This window comes from Lolium rigidum, chromosome 2, assembly GCF_022539505.1.
Source record: "Lolium rigidum isolate FL_2022 chromosome 2, APGP_CSIRO_Lrig_0.1, whole genome shotgun sequence".
Classification (NCBI taxonomy): domain Eukaryota; kingdom Viridiplantae; phylum Streptophyta; class Magnoliopsida; order Poales; family Poaceae; genus Lolium; species Lolium rigidum.
Window position 1 is genome coordinate 110,777,605 of NC_061509.1, and position 18,732 is coordinate 110,796,336.

Consider the following 18,732-nt stretch of genomic DNA (forward strand, 5'->3'; position numbering starts at 1 on the left):
TAGATGCGTTAGGGAACGTCATCCGAAGGATATACTTCAATTTGTCGCCTTCAGGTGATATAAGTATGACTCCTGCTCCAGCTCCTTCTACTCTTTTGGACCCGTCAAAATTCATGGTCAAGGTTCTCGACAGATGCGGGGGTCCTGTGTTTTGCGGCTCCATCCACTCGCGATGAAGTCCGGCAGAACTTGCGACTTGATTGCTTTTCTTTTTTCATACGTGATGTCCCGAGGGGAAAGTTCTATTCCCCAAAGGGAGACACGACCCGTAGCTTCTGGATTGTTCAGTATATTTGACAAAGGAGCCTCATTGACCACTATGATTGGGTGTGCCGAAAAATAGTGGCGGAATTTTCGTGCTGTTGTGAACACTCCGTATGCTAGCTTCTGGTACTGAGGATACCTTTGTTTTGACGGCGACAAAACTTCGCTGACGAAGTAAACTGGCCTCTGTACTCCGTGGAGTTTTCCTTCTTCTTCTCTTTCGACAACCAGCGCCGTGCTCACCACTTGGGGCGTGGCTGCGATATATAACAGGAGAGGTTCCTTTTCCTTCGGTGCTACCAAGATTGGTGGTGTCGAGATTTTGCGCTTCAGATCTTCGAAAGCTCTGCCGGCTTCTTCGTTCCACTGGAATTTGTCTCCTTGTTTTATCAAAGCGTAAAATGGTAACGCTTTTTCTCCTAGCCTGGCGACGAATCTGCTCAAAGCTGCGACTCGCCCGATTAAGCTGTTGTATCTCTTTCAACTTTGTTGGTTTTCTCATTGTTACAATAGCTTTATTTTATCGGGATTTGCTTCAATCCCTCTTGCTGAGACTAGAAACCCCAAGAGTTCTCCTGCTGGGACACCAAAGGAACACTTCGTCGGGTTCAACTTCAGGCAGAACTTGTTGAGGTTATCGAACGTTTCCTTGAGGTCCTCTATCAGTGTTGATCCTTCTTTTGATGTTATGACGACGTCGTCGATGTATACTTGCACGTTTTTCCCAATCTGTGTCGCCAAGCACTTCTGCATCATCCTTCGATATGTTGCTCCCGCGTTTTTAGACCAAAGGGCATTGTTCTGTAACAAAACACGCCATAAGGTGTAATGAATGCAGTCTTTACGTCATCTTCTTCTTTTAACCTGATCTGGTTGTAACCAGAATACGCGTCCAGGAAGGAAAGACGTTCGCATCCAGCCGTGGAGTCGATAATTTGATCGATCCTCGGGAGGGGAAAGTGATCCTTTGGACAATGTTTGTTGAGACACGTAAAGTCGACGCACATGCGAAGGACCTTAGTGTTTTTCTTTGGCACCATCACGGGATTTGCTACCCATGTGGCTTCGTGAATATCTCTTTGATAAAACCAGCTTCTTGTAGTCGATTGATTTCGATAGCATAGCTTTGCGGTTTGGTTCCGAAAACGCCGCAAAGGTTGTTTGATTGGTCTCGCTGATGGATCCAAATTTAGGTGGTGCTCGGCAAGTTCCCCAGGTACTCCCGGCATGTCAGCTGGACACCATGCGAAGATTTTCCAGTTCTCACGGAGGAACTCGACGAGCGCGCTTTCCTATGCGATATCCATGTTGTTTGCAATGGATGTCGTCTTTTCGAGTCCGTCGGGTGAATCCGCACCTCCTTAGAATTTTTCTCTGTATTGAAAGTTGGTTCTTTATTTGGTCTTCCAACGTACGGCGATACGTCGTAATCGGTCATACTTTTCGACGCCAAATACTCAGCTTGCATCCCGAAAGTTTCGATAACCGATGGAAATCCTTGTCGCACTTATCCGCTAAGGCGAAGCTCCCTTTGACTCGTGATTGGCCCCTTGGGTCCAGGGCAATCTCCACAACGAGTATGTATAGTGTGGTACTGCCATAAATCTAGCATATGCTTGGTCGTCCCAACAAAGCGTGGTACTTGCGATGGAAAATCCACGACTTCAAACTCCGGTTTCTCGATTCTATAATTTTCTCGGGTTCCAAGCCGAACGTCGAGGTTGATCTTTCCCAATGGGTAACTTGGTTTCTCCGGTGTGATGCCGTGGAACCTTGTGTCCGTTGGCTTCAAGTTTGCTAGGGATATGTTCATCTTCCTCAATGTATCCGCATACATAAGGTTTAAGCTCGCTGCCACCATCTATGAATACTCGAGAAACATCAAAGCCTCGCAATAACTGCTGGCGAGAATAAGTGCTGACCGCCTACGGTCGAGGAACTTGCTGCGGGTGATCCGCTATGGTGAAGCCGATGTCTTGCCCCGACCAATTGAGGTACTCAGCTGTTGGTGGAGGCATTTTCTCCGCCATGAACACTGTCTCGAGATTACTTTTTGAGTTACGTTGGACGGCCTTCCCTTCGAATCATCGACACCGCTCCGTTTGAGTTAGGATCAACATAAGGTGGTGGTGGAGGTGCTGCCGCTATTCCGAGCTGATGCCGATTGTCGTACTGTAATCGCGGGAGGTGGCGGTAGATGAACTTCGCTCCTGGGCTCCCGAGGGTTTCTCTCGTGCTGCTCGAGCGTGAGCGTTTTACGCGTATCCGAACATTGCCTGGAAATTTTGACGGTCTTTCTGCAGAGTGCCCCGACTCGTCTTTTCCCGTTCTTGTCGAGGAAGAAGTGCATCCGGCACGGTCCGTTCAGCATTTCTTTGGGGGACACGAAAGGTCTTGGAAACCTCGGCCCACTATTTTGTGCGTTGCGGGAGTCGTCCCTATTATCGCTTCGCTGCTCATTGCTTCTCTGATAATCATCTCTGTTGTTTCCTCCTGTGTTTGCCCGAAATCCTGCCGAAATTTGCCCTGGGGCGTCATAGTTTGGATACTGTCGAGGAAATCGTCGCCTCGATTGATAATTTCGACCACGGTCCTCCTCTGGCGACCTATGTCGTTTATTGTGGACAGCGTCTTCTCCGTCTGCCCATCTATTTGCTATCTCCATCAACGCAGATACTGTTTTTGGATTGGTCCTTCCCAAGTCCTCGACAAAATCTCCACGCCTAATTCCTGCGACAAACGCATCTATTGCTCTCTCGTCAGATATATTTTCTGCCGAGTTTTTTATGATGTTCCACCTTTGGATGTATTTTCTCATTGACTCATCTGGCTTTTGTCGACACGCTCTCAGCTCTTCTAACGACGCAGGTTTTTTGCACGTGGACCTGAAATTTTTGACGAATACGTCCTCGAAATTTTCCCAGATGTCGATAGACCCTGGCGGAAGTTTTTTGATCCAAGATCTCGCGGCTCCACTTAAGTGCACCTGAATACTTTGCATGGCTGTTGCTCTAGTTCCTCCAGTTAACTTTACCGTCTCGAGGTAATCAATTAACCGGTCCTCTGGATCTTGCAGGCCGTCGAACTTTTTGAAGTGATCGGGTAACTTAAATCCCGACGGGACTCGAGTTTTTCGTACTCTCCTTGTGAAGCACGGCAGGCCGCACATATCCTCGTCGTTAAGCTCCGGGGATTGCCGATGATCCCTTCTGCTTTGTCTCGCTCTTTCGACCCTTGCTTGTGCTCCTGTGTCTCTTGCTCCGCTTGGTCCTTCGAGGAACCGCCGCTGTTGCCGCTGCAGGTCATGGACTATTTTGCCTTGCCGCTCCTTCGGGAGGCGTTGCTACGAACGCTGTCCCCATAGCTCCAACCCACTGCTAACGCCATATTGTATAATGTTTCCCTTGGATCTCCTGAGGGTGGCCTCGGATGCGAGGATGTAAGCTTGTGTCGCCATATACCCAGCTTACGGTGTCTTAGGGATAATATTTCCTCTTGTATCTATCGACATAAAGGACATGTCGAGGTTTTGAACCAAGTGCTCTCTTTATGCTTCGGGTATGTGTTGTAACCTTGATCTTCCTCTGTTCCGAGCCTCCCTGTGGCTATCACCCGAAACTCTAGATTGTCCACTTAGATCTGCCCTTCTCCTGCTGGATGCAGAGGCTGCCTCCTTTCTCCTGTTCAACTCAGCTGTCTGTTTTTCTATTTCTCGAGCAGTTCGTGCGAGCCTATATTGATAAGCTTGCAGTTCTTGAGCTGTAGCTGTTGTCGTCATTGGCTCCGAACCATCTAGGGCTTTTGCAGCTCTATCCCAGGCTGCCTGTGGAAGTTGAACTCTGACACGTGGTGTGGGCCCGACATATTTAGTGCCCATACCTCTCCTTAGATCAAAGGGATCGACAAAAGGATTACCCAAATCGTCGAAAGCCTCTGATGCTTCCTCTTGATTGTCGATAGCATAAATCTGATGATATTTTGTACTCCGATCTATGTTGGGTTTGGTGACATCATTGTTGAGATTGATGAAGACCTTGCCCACTGTGATAGATGTAACGACCCAGGGTAGCACCCATATTAGAATTGCTTGTTCTTTTTATTTTATGCATCATCATGCATCATGCATCATATCATCCATGTTTTAACTAAATAAAATTATTTTATAAACTCTAAATTATTTTATTTCTTTCTCATATGGGTGATATAATAAAACCTTTCTCTCTCTCCATCTTTGTTTTCAAATTCAAACCCTTGTTGGGTTTGTTTTCAAATCAATTTGTAAAACAGTTTGAAAATAAGAGAGAAAAGGAAAGTTTTAAAAACCCTAACCCTCTAATCCAGGCCACCTTCTTTCCCTGGCCCATCCTTTCTTTTTCCTCTCTCTTCCTTGGCCCATTTTTCATCTCTCCCTTCCCTCTCCACCGGCGGCCCATCTCCTCTTCTTCCTCTCTCCGGCCCATCTCTTTTGCGGCCCGTACCCCTTCGGTGAGGAGAAAAGATCTTCTCCCCATCCGTCGCTATCCTTCCTCCATGCCGAGCTCGTGAGCCCCACCGCTCGACGTCACCCTCCACCAGCCTCGGCCTCCACCTGCCCTCCCCTCTCCTTATCCTCTCTGGACCGCACCTCTTTTTCCTCCTCGCCCAAGTCTTCTCCAACTCCCCTTTTTCTTCTTTCTCTGCAAGCAAACGAGAGAGGGAGAAACCCCACGGTACCTCCTCCACCCACCATGGCGCCGCCGGCTGCAGACCACCCCCCGCCGTACCGAGGGCACCAGAAGATCCGCCTCGTCGTCCTCTTCATCCCCGTGCAAGGAATTGAGCTCGGACGCCCCCAATCGCTGTCGATTTCGCCGTTTCTTCTTCAACTCCGGCGGCCAATTCTCCGAATTCCGGCAGCCATCGTCGTCGTCTCGCCCGACCTGAGCCCAGGTTGAGCCTCAGCGCGTTGCGGCGCATCCCCTGCACCTCCTTCCCTCCCCCTTTGCTTCCGGTTTCCCCTTCTTCACCATGTGCCGGCCTCCTTCTCCGCAGGAACCTCACCGCCGGTGATGCTCCGGTGACCCCCTGGACTCCACACCACCGCCATCGGGTTCCTTGTGTTCTGGCGCATCCCCGACGCCAAGTTCCCCGTCCCGAATCGCCTTGAATCGCCGGATTGCTTGGCCTACTGGATCTCCCCGCCATGGCTATTTTGTTCAAGCTCGTCCCTGGCACCGCTTGGTTCTAGATGTCCCGTGCCACAGTTTTGACAAGATCTGCATCACCAGCCCAGTGGTAACAGCCTTGATCCTTGAACCTTGTGGCCTGAGTTCGAATTCCCATCTGGCCAATTAAATCCACACCTTTTTGCTGTTTTTCTCTCCAGATCCTTGAACGGGCCTTGGCACTGGTTCATGCCCCGACGCTACAGCAGGCCATATCAGGCCCAGGACAATGCAGGTCCAGCTTGGCTCGTCCCTTCCGTTTTGTTTTTGCAAAAAAATACAAATCTTGCAAAATTCATATCTTTCAAACCGTAACTCGAAATAAAATATTTTATATATGAATTTTGATCAGAAAAATATGAGGAACATGAATATGCCATCCATGCTTGCTGTTGCACCATGCATCATAAAATTTCGTGGTAGTTTGCATTATCACCTAATATGTAACATATGGAATATGTGGGATATTATATAAATGTTGTCCCGGTTCCATTTAACTTTGATGTAGCTCACCCCTGTCATGTTGCTATGCTAATCAACCCTTAATTTTGACGGTAGATATGCAACTCTAACCTAATTTGTTTGTCCGGGGTTCCGAATCCGATTAATATGGATAAGTTGCACCGCATCATCCTTGCCATGTCATGCATATCATCTTGAGCATGCTGGTTCTTTATCCGTAGTGGTAAGATTGCATATGTTGTGTGTTCCAGCATTTGCTTCTTCCCGGATAGGATCACGAAGTGGTGTGGTGAGATACGCCAAGTTCTCCGGATGTCCCTCGGCAAGCTTTAACAGGCAAGCATTTCCCCTATACTCCTGCCCCTGCAGAAGTCGCTCACCTATTTTATTTTGCCTTCTCCCTCATGCTATCCTTGAGTTGCGTTCTTGTCACGTGTCCCTTCCACTTGTTACCTCAAGCAGCCTATATGCCTCCACCAACCACCTACAGCTATTGTTTGGTTTCGGGTCTGCCTTGCGAGTCGTAGTGCATGCTAGTGCTATTATATCTCGTTACCGTTACCGCTATCTTATCGGTTATATGTTGGGAATCATGACACATGCTACATGGTTATATCTGTTGAGGGAATCATGGTTACTTATTAATAATTGTTAGCGGAGACATCGGTGGGTCGGTTGCTCGTTTTATGGCGGCTCACTTGTGTTTCCTTAATATCTTAGGACCCGAGTTCTTGTTATCTCGTTCCGAGACTGAGCGCTCTAACCACACGTGGGTATGCTTATGGGTCTCCCCTTGACCACTGCCGGAATCTACAGCTTTGTCCAGTGGCCACAACTAGTTTCGTAATGTTTTACCATTTGTTGTTTGCGTGCATGCCAGCCTGTTACTTATTTACTTTGGGAAGCCCCTGGGTGCCTTGTATCCCTTGTTTCTGGTATGCACGTATAGGTCGCGGAGCCGCTGCGAAGTGGTTTATCGCCCCGATGTGTGTTTAAACCACCTAGTACGCTGGCGCACATAGCTAAGTCCGCTTCGGAGATACGGCCGGACTTCGATACGGGTTCAACTTGGTTAGGTGGCTTCCTGGACATTGTTGTCGTGAAGGAGAGTGCGAGCCGTGATATTCACCTGTCGTAAGTGGATCGAGCGGTGCGTGTGGGTACATTTGGGCAACCCCTGCAGGGTGTACATCTTATCGATAAGCCGTGTCCGCGGTTATGGACGACTTGGAGCTGTATGACTCGACCATAGACAACTTACACCTGTTGTTTCAATCATAATAACTTGTGTAGTAAGTTAGCACAAATTTAATAATAAATGGTTAAAACTTGTCAACCGTGTGAGTGCCCTTGTAAGTACCTCCTTGCGAGGGGGGAACGCGTCGGCTGTGTTATGTTTGCAGAGTATAGAACTGTTAGTTTATGCGCTCTCTCACCTTCTCTGATAGACGACTGTTGTAGAGTGTCTCTATAGGTTTTTAGTGCATGCGCGCTGCCGCTTAACCCCACCATATTGCCTATGACGTTCCTCTTGCGTCCTCTAAGTCCCCTGCGTGCCTCAAGTACAAAGGACGACTGGTTGACGAATGCTTATACGTCTTGAAGTCTTGTTAAGTACGAACCCGTACTTATTGCTGCTTCTACGGGACATAACCGGGCAGGTATGAAGATCGGTACGATGAAGACGACGTTAGCAAGGTTACCCTTTCGGCTTGGCCTGGGCAGGGTTATGGACGCCACTGGTTATCTTCAGGACTCTTAGTCCAAATTTGTATCTTGTCCGTACTCGGATGTATTTGATCTTCTGTATGATTTGGATCTTTGTATTGTATATTTGTATCTTGACTCGTTGGAGTCGTTGTTGTAATATATCTATGTTCTTGTGGGCTCTATTGTAATCCTGTTGTAATGTTACCGCTCGTGATTGATTCCACCCGCATCGCGTGCATGCTTCGGCGTGTACGAGGCGCTTGGTGGTGCGTCTCCTAAAATCGATATCGTGCGGATTTTGGCGAGAACGGCTGGGATCCGCATGGTACCGGTTTTGGGGCGTCACAAGTTGGTATCGAGCATCAGGTTGACGGTACCCCACTAGTCCAGCCTTTAGGATAACCTTGCCAACGGTCGTTGAGTTTAGAGAGTCCAAACTATTTTCTAAAATTCGTTGGATAGATCTGATTAGCTCTGATTTTTCTCCTTACCCCTATTCTTTCTCCTCTTATCTTTGCGAGTTTTGAGTCTTATCTCTTATCTGTGTTTCTGAGTCTTAGGTCTCTACGCGGGTTGGACGATCTTTGCCCCTCACCTCATAGGTCCGATCTTTGGAGGATCTCGACGGAAGTGCATCATCACCGACGGGACAACAACATCTTGTTAGTGGTGTCGCCGAACAACATGGAGCAACAATCCTTGTTAGTGGTGTCGAGAAGATCAACACTTCGCCAGAAGAAGGTTCCACGCCGTGGTCGGGTGTTTGTCAACATGGTACAAAAAGATCCGATAGTTTAACCAACTCCCCCTTAGGTTGACGTGGAACCTCGGGGCGAGGTTCCTTGTTAGTGGTGTCGATTGTAACGACCCAGGGTAGCACCCATATTAGAATTGCTTGTTCTTTTTATTTTATGCATCATCATGCATCATGCATCATATCATCCATGTTTTAACTAAATAAAATTATTTTATAAACTCTAAATTATTTTATTTCTTTCTCATATGGGTGATATAATAAAACCTTTCTCTCTCTCCATCTTTGTTTTCAAATTCAAACCCTTGTTGGGTTTGTTTTCAAATCAATTTGTAAAACAGTTTGAAAATAAGAGAGAAAAGGAAAGTTTTAAAAACCCTAACCCTCTAATCCAGGCCACCTTCTTTCCCTGGCCCATCCTTTCTTTTTCCTCTCTCTTCCTTGGCCCATTTTTCATCTCTCCCTTCCCTCTCCACCGGCGGCCCATCTCCTCTTCTTCCTCTCTCTGGCCCATCTCTTTTGCAGCCCGTACCCCTTCGGTGAGGAGAAAAGATCTTCTCCCCCATCTGTCGCTATCCTTCCTCCATGCCGAGCTCGTGAGCCCCCCTGCTCGACGTCACCCTCCACCAGCCTGGCCTCCACCTGCCCCTCCCCTCTCCTTATCCTCTCTGGACCGCATCTCTCGTTCCTCCTCGCCCAAGTCTTCTCCAACTCACCTTTCTCTTCTTTCTCTGCAAGCAAACGAGAGGGAGAAACCCCACAGTACCTCCTCCACCCACCATGGCGCCGCCGCTGCAGACCACCCCCCGCCGTACCGAGGGCACCAGAAGATCCGCCTCGTCGTCCTCTTCATCCCCGTGCAAGGAATTGAGCTCGGACGCCCCCAATCGCTGTCGATTTCGCCGTTTCTTCTTCAACTCCGGCGGCCAATTCTCCGAATTCCGGCAGCCATCGTCGTCGTCTGCCCGACCTGAGCCCAGGTTGAGCCTCAGCGCGTTGCGGCGCATCCCCTGCACCTCCTTCCCTCCCCCTTTGCTTCCGGTTTCCCCTTCTTCACCATGTGCCGGCCTCCTTCTCCGCAGGAACCTCACCGCCGGTGATGCTCCGGTGACCCCTGGACTCCACACCACCACCATCAGGTTCCTTGTGTTCTGGCGCATCCCCGGCGCCAAGTTTCACGTCCCGATTCGCCTTGAATCCCCGGATTGTTTGGCTACTGGATCTCCCCGCCATGGCTATTTTGTTCAAGCTCGTCCCTGGCACCGCTTGGTTCTAGATGTCCCGTGCCACAGTTTTGACAAGATCTGCATCACCAGCCCAGTGGTAACAGCCTTGATCCTTGAACCTTGTGGCCTGAGTTCGAATTCCCATCTGGCCAATTAAATCCACACCTTTTTGCTGTTTTTCTCTCCAGATCCTTGAACGGGCCTTGGCACTGGTTCATGCCCCGACGCTACAGCAGGCCATATCAGGCCCAGGACAATGCAGGTCCAGCTTGGCTCGTCCCTTCCGTTTTGTTTTTGCAAAAAAATACAAATCTTGCAAAATTCATATCTTTCAAACCGTAACTCGAAATAAAATATTTTATATATGAATTTTGATCAGAAAAATATGAGGAACATGAATATGCCATCCATGCTTGCTGTTGCACCATGCATCATAAAATTTCGTGGTAGTTTGCATTATCACCTAATATGTAACATATGGAATATGTGGGATATTATATAAATGTTGTCCCGGTTCCATTTAACTTTGATGTAGCTCACCCCTGTCATGTTGCTATGCTAATCAACCCTTAATTTTGACGGTAGATATGCAACTCTAACCTAATTTGCTTGTCCGAGGTTCCAACTCCGATTAATATGGATAAGTTGCATTGCACCATATCTGCCATGTCATGCATATCATCTTGAGCATGCTGGTTCTTTATCCGTAGTGGTAAGATTGCATATGTTGTGTGTTCCAGCATTTGCTTCTTCCTGGATAGGATCACGAAGTGGTGTGGTGAGATACGCCAAGTTCTCCGGATGTCCCTCGGCAAGCTTTAACGAGCAAGCATTTCCCCTATACTCCTGCCCCTGCGAAGTCGCTCACCTATTTTATTTTGCCTTCTCCCTCATGCTATCCTTGAGTTGCGTTCTTGTCACGTGTCCCTTCCACTTGTTACCTCAAGCAGCCTATATGCCTCCACCAACCACCTACGGCTATTGTTTGGTTTCGGGTCTGCCTTGCGAGTCGTAGTGCATGCTAGTGCTATTATATCTCGTTACCGTTACCGCTATCTTATCGGTTATATGTTGGGAATCATGACACATGCTACATGGTTATATCTGTTGAGGGAATCATGGTTACTTATTAATAATTGTTAGCGGAGACATCGGTGGGTCAGTTGCTCGTTTTATGGCGGCTCACTTGTGTTTCCTTAATATCTTAGGACCCCGAGTTCTTGTTATCTGTTCTGAGACTGAGCGCTCTAACCACACGTGGGTATGCTTATGGGTCTCCCCTTGACCACTGCCGGAATCTACAGCTTTGTCCAGTGGCCACAACTAGTTTCGTAATGTTTTACCATTTGTTGTTTGCGTGCATGCCGACCTGTTACTTATTTACTTTGGGAAGCCCTCGGGTGCCTTGTATCCCTTGTTTACGGTATGCACGTATAGGTCGCGGAGCCGCTGCGAAGTGGTTTATCGCCCCGATGTGTGTTTAAACCACCTAGTACGCTGGCGCACATAGCTAAGTCCGCTTCGGAGATACGGCCGGACTTCGATACGGGTTCAACTTGGTTAGGTGGCTTCCGGACATTGTTGTCGTGAAGGAGAGTGCGAGCCGTGATATTCACCTGTCGTAAGTGGATCGAGCGGTGCGTGTGGGTACATTTGGGCAACCCTGCAGGGTGTACATCTTATCGATAAGCCGTGTCCGCGGTTATGGACGACTTGGAGCTGTATGACTCGACCATAGACAACTTACACCTGTTGTTTCAATCATAATAACTTGTGTAGTAAGTTAGCACAAATTTAATAATAAATGGTTAAAACTTGTCAACCGTGTGAGTGCCCTTGTAAGTACCTCCTTGCGAGGGGAACGCGTCGAGCTGTGTTATGTTTGCGGAGTATAGAGCTCGTTAGTTTATGCGCTCTCTCACCTTCTACGATAGACGATCGTTGTAGAGTGTCTCTATAGGTTTTTAGTGCATGCGCGCTGCCGCTTAACCCCACCATATTGCCTATGACGTTCCTCTTGCGTCCTCTAAGTCCCTGCGTGCCTCAAGTACAAAGGACGGCGGTTGACGAATGCTTATACGTCTTGAAGTCTTGTTAAGTACGAACCCGTACTTATTGCTTGCTTCTACGGGACATAGCCGGGCAGGTATGAAGATCGGTACGATGAAGACGACGTTAGCAAGGTTACCCTTTCGGCTTGGCACTGGCGGGGTTATGGACGCCATTGGTTATCTTCGAGGACTCTTAGTCCAAATTTGTATCTTGTCCGTACTCGGATGTATTTGATCTTCCGTATGATTTGGATCTTTGTATTGTATATTTGTATCTTGACTCGTTGGAGTCGTTGTTGTAATATATCTATGTTCTTGTGGGCTCTATTGTAATCCTGTTGTAATGTTACCGCTCGTGATTGATTCCACCCGCATCGCGTGCATGCTTCGGCGTGTACGAGGCGCTTGGTGGTGCGTCTCCTAAAATCGATATCGTGCGGATTTTGGCGAGAACGCTGGGATCCGCATGGTACCGGTTTTGGGGCGTCACAAGTTGGTATCAGAGCATCAGGTTGACGGTACCCCACTAGTCCAGCCTTTAGGATAACCTTGCCAACGGTCGTTGAGTTTAGAGAGTCCAAACTATTTTCTAAAATTCGTTGGATAGATCTGATTAGCTCGATTTTTCTCCTTACCCCTATTCTTTCTCCTCTTATCTTTGCGAGTTTTGAGTCTTATCTCTTATCTGTGTTTCTGAGTCTTAGGTCTCTACGCGGGTTGGACGATCTTTGCCCCTCACCTCATAGGTCCGATCTTTGGAGGATCTCGACGGAAGTGCATCATCACCGACGGGACAACAACATCTTGTTAGTGGTGTCGCCGAACAACATGGAGCAACAATCCTTGTTAGTGGTGTCGAGAAGATCAACACTTCGCCAGAAGAAGGTTCCACGCCGTGGTCGGGTGTTTGTCAACATGGTACAAAAAGATCCGATAGTTTAACCAACTCCCCCTTAGGTTGACGTGGAACCTCGGGGCGAGGTTCCTTGTTAGTGGTGTCGATTGTAACGACCCGGGGTAGAACCCATATTAGAATTGCTTGTTCTTTTTATTTTATGCATCATCATGCATCATGCATCATATCATCCATGTTTTAACTAAATAAAATTATTTTATAAACTCTAAATTATTTTATTTCTTTCTCATATGGGTGATATAATAAAACCTTTCTCTCTCTCCATCTTTGTTTTCAAATTCAAACCCTTGTTGGGTTTGTTTTCAAATCAATTTGTAAAACAGTTTGAAAATAAGAGAGAAAAGGAAAGTTTTAAAAACCCTAACCCTCTAATCCAGGCCACCTTCTTTCCCCGGCCCATCCTTTCTTTTTCCTCTCTTCCTTGGCCCATTTTTCATCTCTCCCTTCCCTCTCCACCGGCGGCCCATCTCCTCTTCTTCCTCTCTCTCGGCCCATCTCTTTTGCAGCCCGTACCCCTTCGGTGAGGAGAAAAGATCTTCTCCCCCATCTGTCGCTATCCTTCCTCCATGCCGAGCTCGTGAGCCCCCCTGCTCGACGTCACCCTCCACCAGCCTGGCCTCCACCTGCCCCTCCCCTCAGGATGTAAGTGGCAGCGGCGTTTCGCGATCCCACATACGCCGCCCGCGAAATTTAGCCCAAATGGCGCAAGCGGCCCACCACGAAATTTATATGGCGTTGGTGGACAAAACCACAAAGCCCACGATTCCCAGCGGCTGTGTTAACTTTCATCCTCGCGCAGTCACACGCGGAGCCGCAGACTGAGGCCTGAGGGGCTCGTCCTCCTCGCCGCCACTCGCCGCCGCCTCCTCCGCGTATCCTCCGCGCCGCCCCCGACCACCTCCCCCGCATCTCCTCCGCGCCGCCCCCGACCACCTCCTCCGCGTCGACATGTCCTAGGTCCTCCTCCTCCGCAGCAGATGGATCTGGCGGAGCCTACCTTCCCCGTGCCCTCCACTGCGACCGTGGCCGCTCCGGCATTAGCAGGGCCGCACAGCGGCGGGAGCGAATCCGTGGTTGACGGTGAGGAACCTCTCCTCTTGACTCTCTGGTTCCCCTCCCCTCCTCTTGGAAAGCTCTAGCCTAGTGGAAGGATTTTCGAGGTTTGATTGCGAATTGCGTTTTTTCCACGTTCCATCTCGTTGATTGGATGCAGATTCACGAGCTGCTCGAATTTCTACGTTGCAGTAGTCAGTGTATGCGTATACAACGATTCTAGACTGACCAAATATATTCTATGATGCATCTAACGAACCCGATTCAGTGCTGTAGATATTGATAGATTTTCTCTATAATTGGTCACTGATTGTTGGCAAAGTACTAGCTCAGTACCCAGCTCGTCCCATCTCTTTTAATCTCCGTGTGTGTTCAGTCAGATTTAGGCCTCCGGGTGCTGTTATTTTTAAAGAAAGTGGTGTTATGCTTTTCTACAATGTTTTCTATTTGAATGTACAATACCAAAAGGATGTGACATCTCAACTAGGAGATACTCGTTGATTACAAGCTCTAACATGTACATTTAGAAAGATGAGTTCATTGGTAAAAAATACTGTACCCACTTTTCTACATAAAACTCTCTGGTTCATTAAAAATGGGTATGACTAGGGCCTCATATTACACATTGCACAGGGCCTCCATTTAGTCAGGTATATTTATTTGCTTTGCATAATTGTTACTTTACTCCTAGTTCACCCACAGGGGAGGGGGACACTGGATAAGATGCATTCACTACATTCAGAAAGTTATTTCACTACTTAATTTCACAACATCATGCAACTATCTTACCATGAAAAGTAAGATTTAGCGGGGCTCTTTTTGCAGTTTTAGTCTAGCTCAATTTAGTTTATTGAAAGTGCAACAAATGGCCAATAAAGTAAATATGTTCTCTAATTGAGTGAAATAGAAATGCTGGCTATGTTTCTAATTATATGTGTTCTTGACTACGTAGGGATGGCTGGCCCATCCATGAAGCCGATTCAGCTTGAAGAATTGGCTGGCTCATCCATGAAGCCGGTTCACCTCGAAGAAATGGCTGGCCCATCCATGAAGCCGGTTGAGCTCGAAGAATTGGATCCCATGGATGATGTTTACAAGCAGAGGCTAAAGTGGGAAACCATCAATGAGGACCAGCAGGTTTGGGATGCCCTTGATGAGCAGCGAAAGTGAGCCTCTCATCTCTATCTTCTCGTTTCGTTGTTTATGTTCTATTCCCATAAATTTTGATTGCACTTATTTGAGTGCAGATTGAGAAAGAAAGAGGAGAGGAAGCAGAGACAAGAGGAGGTACGACACTGGATTTTATTTATAAAAGCTCTGTACTGTAATGTCTTTCACACTCTCTGTTTGCATACTGTATTCTTACTTTGTATGCAGTTGTTTTTGCCATGTTTTCATTCAGAGATAGAAGGTGTACTTGATATGTTCTCTGCTGCTCAGTTTATCTTTATTTGATCTAAGTTATCAAACATGTCATGTTTCTTTTGGTCAGGCAAATGTGTGTCATTTTTACTTATGGTCAGGCCTTGTAGAGCTTTGTAGCTGAAGTAAAGTAGGTTCTGCAAAAACTTACTTTTGGTTCGGAACACTGGTTATTTGTGATGCTTCAAGTATATCATTTTCTTATTGTGGTGTACTGGTGTGTAATATCCAAATTAATTTTACATCCTGATGTTAAACCATGGTGACCTCAGTGTTCCCTTTTTCAGCAAATGTCGGTGATTCCTTGCAGATGTGGGTGAGCATGCATCTACTTGTCTACTTCGTTGTGCCAGCTCGACCCAGTGTCTTCATGCCAGATTGATGCATCTTTTGGGAATTATGGCACATCCTAATTTTCTGTTGCTGTTACTTCACACTTGAAATGCTCATAGTTTGTGTTGTTTCTAGAGGTTTTCTCTACTGGATGCTCTCTTTTATTTTGGCTGCAGCAATGCCATGTATCGATATGCCTGCCTCTTTTCTCTTTTGATATGTATCTTTTGGTGGATTGCATGTTGTGTTTTACTGAAACCTGTATGTTGGTGTGCCTTGCATGTTGTGTTTTACTGAAACCTGTATGTTGGTGTGCCGTTAACGAGATTCAGAATGCTACTATTTATCTATATTCAGGTTTCTTGATTATTGCTGCAGGGTACATGTCACTGCAGATATACAGTTTGCTCTTGTTCCTATTAATCTGCTGCAGTCTTCGATGAGTTACTCTTGTTCCTATTAATCTGGCCTCTTTACAGTTCATCTAGACAGTGAAGTGGTACTCTTGTTCCTATTAGTACAGACGTTGGAGTGATTCGGTGAATCCTTTTAGCTTTTTTTTTGTAAAGGAAATCCTCTTAACTTATTAGTATTATTATGTAGCTATTTTAACAACAGGTTGGCACATACCTTACTCCAGCTAAAGCTAAAGAAGATTAACGCAGTCCAAAAGCACTAGACGATGTGCAATCAACCCAAAATGATCGAATCGTTGGAAACAACTAACGTTGACAGTGCTGCTTAATTCCCTGCAGTGGAACTGGACAGATTGCTCGGTCCCATGTGGCATCACATCAGAGAATAAGGCATCAAGCCACAGGCGACAGACATGTGCGGCCGGAGCGGCGCCACAAAGCCGCAGAAACCGCTAGAAATAATTAGCGGCTGCCACCAAACCAGCTAATCGCGTATACGGCCGAAGCGGCGTCTCCGTTTTTTCCAGCGGATGAGCCATTTACATCCTGACCCTCCCCTCTCCTTATCCTCTCTGGACCGCATCTCTGGTTCCTCCTCGCCCAAGTCTTCTCCAACTCACCTTTCTCTTCTTTCTCTGCAAGCAAACGAGAGGGAGAAACCCCACAGTACCTCCTCCACCCACCATGGCGCCGCCGCTGCAGACCACCCCCCGCCGTACCGAGGGCACCAGAAGATCCGCCTCGTCGTCCTCTTCATCCCCGTGCAAGGAATTGAGCTCGGACGCCCCCAATCGCTGTCGATTTCGCCGTTTCTTCTTCAACTCCGGCGGCCAATTCTCCGAATTCCGGCAGCCATCGTCGTCGTCTGCCCGACCTGAGCCCAGGTTGAGCCTCAGCGCGTTGCGGCGCATCCCCTGCACCTCCTTCCCTCCCCCTTTGCTTCCGGTTTCCCCTTCTTCACCATGTGCCGGCCTCCTTCTCCGCAGGAACCTCACCGCCGGTGATGCTCCGGTGACCCCCTGGACTCCACACCACCGCCATCAGGTTCCTTGTGTTCTGGCGCATCCCCGACGCCAAGTTCCCCGTCCCGAATCGCCTTGAATCGCCGGATTGCTTGGCTACTGGATCTCCCCGCCATGGCTATTTTGTTCAAGCTCGTCCCTGGCACCGCTTGGTTCTAGATGTCCCGTGCCACAGTTTTGACAAGATCTGCATCACCAGCCCAGTGGTAACAGCCTTGATCCTTGAACCTTGTGGCCTGAGTTCGAATTCCCATCTGGCCAATTAAATCCACACCTTTTTGCTGTTTTTCTCTCCAGATCCTTGAACGGGCCTTGGCACTGGTTCATGCCCCGACGCTACAGCAGGCCATATCAGGCCCAGGACAATGCAGGTCCAGCTTGGCTCGTCCCTTCCGTTTTGTTTTTGCAAAAAAATACAAATCTTGCAAAATTCATATCTTTCAAACCGTAACTCGAAATAAAATATTTTATATATGAATTTTGATCAGAAAAATATGAGGAACATGAATATGCCATCCATGCTTGCTGTTGCACCATGCATCATAAAATTTCGTGGTAGTTTGCATTATCACCTAATATGTAACATATGGAATATGTGGGATATTATATAAATGTTGTCCCGGTTCCATTTAACTTTGATGTAGCTCACCCCTGTCATGTTGCTATGCTAATCAACCCTTAATTTTGACGGTAGATATGCAACTCTAACCTAATTTGTTTGTCCGGGGTTCCGACTCCGATTAATATGGATAAGTTGCACCGCATCATCCTTGCCATGTCATGCATATCATCTTGAGCATGCTGGTTCTTTATCCGTAGTGGTAAGATTGCATATGTTGTGTGTTCCAGCATTTGCTTCTTCCCGGATAGGATCACGAAGTGGTGTGGTGAGATACGCCAAGTTCTCCGGATGTCCCTCGGCAAGCTTTAACAGGCAAGCATTTCCCCTATACTCCTGCCCCTGCAGAAGTCGCTCACCTATTTTATTTTGCCTTCTCCCTCATGCTATCCTTGAGTTGCGTTCTTGTCACGTGTCCCTTCCACTTGTTACCTCAAGCGACCTATATGCCTCCACCAACCACCTACGACTATTGTTTGGTTTCGGGTCCGCCTTGCGAGTCGTAGTGCATGCTAGTACTATTATATCTCGTTACCGTTACCGCTATCTTATCGGTTATATGTTGGGAATCATGACACATGCTACATGGTTATATCTCGTTGAGGGAATCATGGTTACTTATTAATAATTGTTAGCGGAGACATCGGTGGGTCGATTGCTCGTTTTATGGCGGCTCACTTGTGTTTCCTTAATATCTTAGGACCCCGAGTTCTTGTTATCCGTTACGAGACCGAGCGCTCTAACCACACGTGGGTATGCTTATGGGTCTCCCCTGACCACCGCCGGAATCTACGAGCTTTGTCCAGTGGCCACAACTAGTTTCGTAATGTTTTACCATTTGTTGTTTGCGTGCATGCCACTCGTTACTTATTTACTTTGGGAAGCCCTCGGGTGCCTTGTATCCCTTGTTTCCGGTATGCACGTATAGGTCGCGGAGCCGCTGCGAAGTGGTTTATCGCCCCGATGTGTGTTTAAACCACCTAGTACGCCGGCGCACATAGCTAAGTCCGCTTCGGAGATACGGCGGACTTCGATACGGGTTCAACTTGGTTAGGTGGCTTCCTGGACATTGTTGTCGTGAAGGAGAGTGCGAGCCGTGATATTCACCTGTCGTAAGTGGATCGAGCGGTGCGTGTGGGTACATTTGGGCAACCCCCGCAGGGTGTACATCTTATCGATAAGCCGTGTCCGCGGTTATGGACGACTTGGAGCTCGTATGACTCGACCATAGACAACTTACACCTGTTGTTTCAATCATAATAACTTGTGTAGTAAGTTAG

At 47.7% G+C, this 18,732-nt stretch overlaps 1 protein-coding gene and 2 long non-coding RNA genes across 5 annotated transcripts; all 3 read left to right on the forward strand.

Annotated features, from left to right (window-relative positions):
• Positions 1-5,428: 5,428 nt before the first annotated feature.
• LOC124687093 lies at positions 5,429-6,231 on the forward strand. The gene is made up of 3 exons (XR_006998086.1): positions 5,429-5,538; positions 5,630-5,703; positions 6,182-6,231. It is a non-coding gene; the product is annotated as an uncharacterized LOC124687093 (long non-coding RNA).
• Positions 6,232-13,363: 7,132 nt separating this feature from the next.
• On the forward strand, positions 13,364-15,694 carry LOC124692227. Of its 3 annotated transcripts, XM_047225545.1 has the most exons (5): positions 13,364-13,450; positions 13,497-13,667; positions 14,593-14,806; positions 14,888-14,964; positions 15,350-15,694. In XM_047225545.1, exons 2-5 carry the CDS (start codon positions 13,565-13,567, stop codon positions 15,442-15,444), a joined length of 489 nt encoding a protein of 162 aa, XP_047081501.1. In that variant the 5' UTR covers positions 13,364-13,450; positions 13,497-13,564; the 3' UTR covers positions 15,445-15,694. The 3 variants fall into 3 exon arrangements, with proteins under 3 accessions (XP_047081501.1, XP_047081502.1, XP_047081503.1); XM_047225546.1 differs by lacking the exon at positions 13,364-13,450 and having other exon boundaries at positions 13,464-13,667; positions 14,888-14,927; positions 15,373-15,694; XM_047225547.1 differs by lacking the exon at positions 13,364-13,450 and having other exon boundaries at positions 13,468-13,667; positions 14,888-14,927.
• A 719-nt stretch (positions 15,695-16,413) lies between these two features.
• LOC124687094 lies at positions 16,414-17,732 on the forward strand. Its single transcript, XR_006998087.1, has 4 exons — positions 16,414-16,695; positions 16,798-17,039; positions 17,131-17,204; positions 17,683-17,732. It is a non-coding gene; the product is annotated as an uncharacterized LOC124687094 (long non-coding RNA).
• The last annotated feature ends 1,000 nt before the right edge of the window (positions 17,733-18,732 follow it).

Excerpts from the sequence above, each read along its gene's own strand:
- LOC124692227 (XM_047225545.1), top strand. The coding sequence starts at position 13,565 with ATGGATCTGGCGGAGCCTACCTTCCCCGTGCCCTCCACTGCGACCGTG. Across the intron at positions 14,807-14,887 it reads GCCCTTGATGAGCAGCGAAA|ATTGAGAAAGAAAGAGGAGA; the intron begins GTGAGCCTCTCA and ends ATTTGAGTGCAG. Across the intron at positions 14,965-15,349 it reads ATTTATAAAAGCTCTGTACT|CAAATGTCGGTGATTCCTTG; the intron begins GTAATGTCTTTC and ends TCCCTTTTTCAG.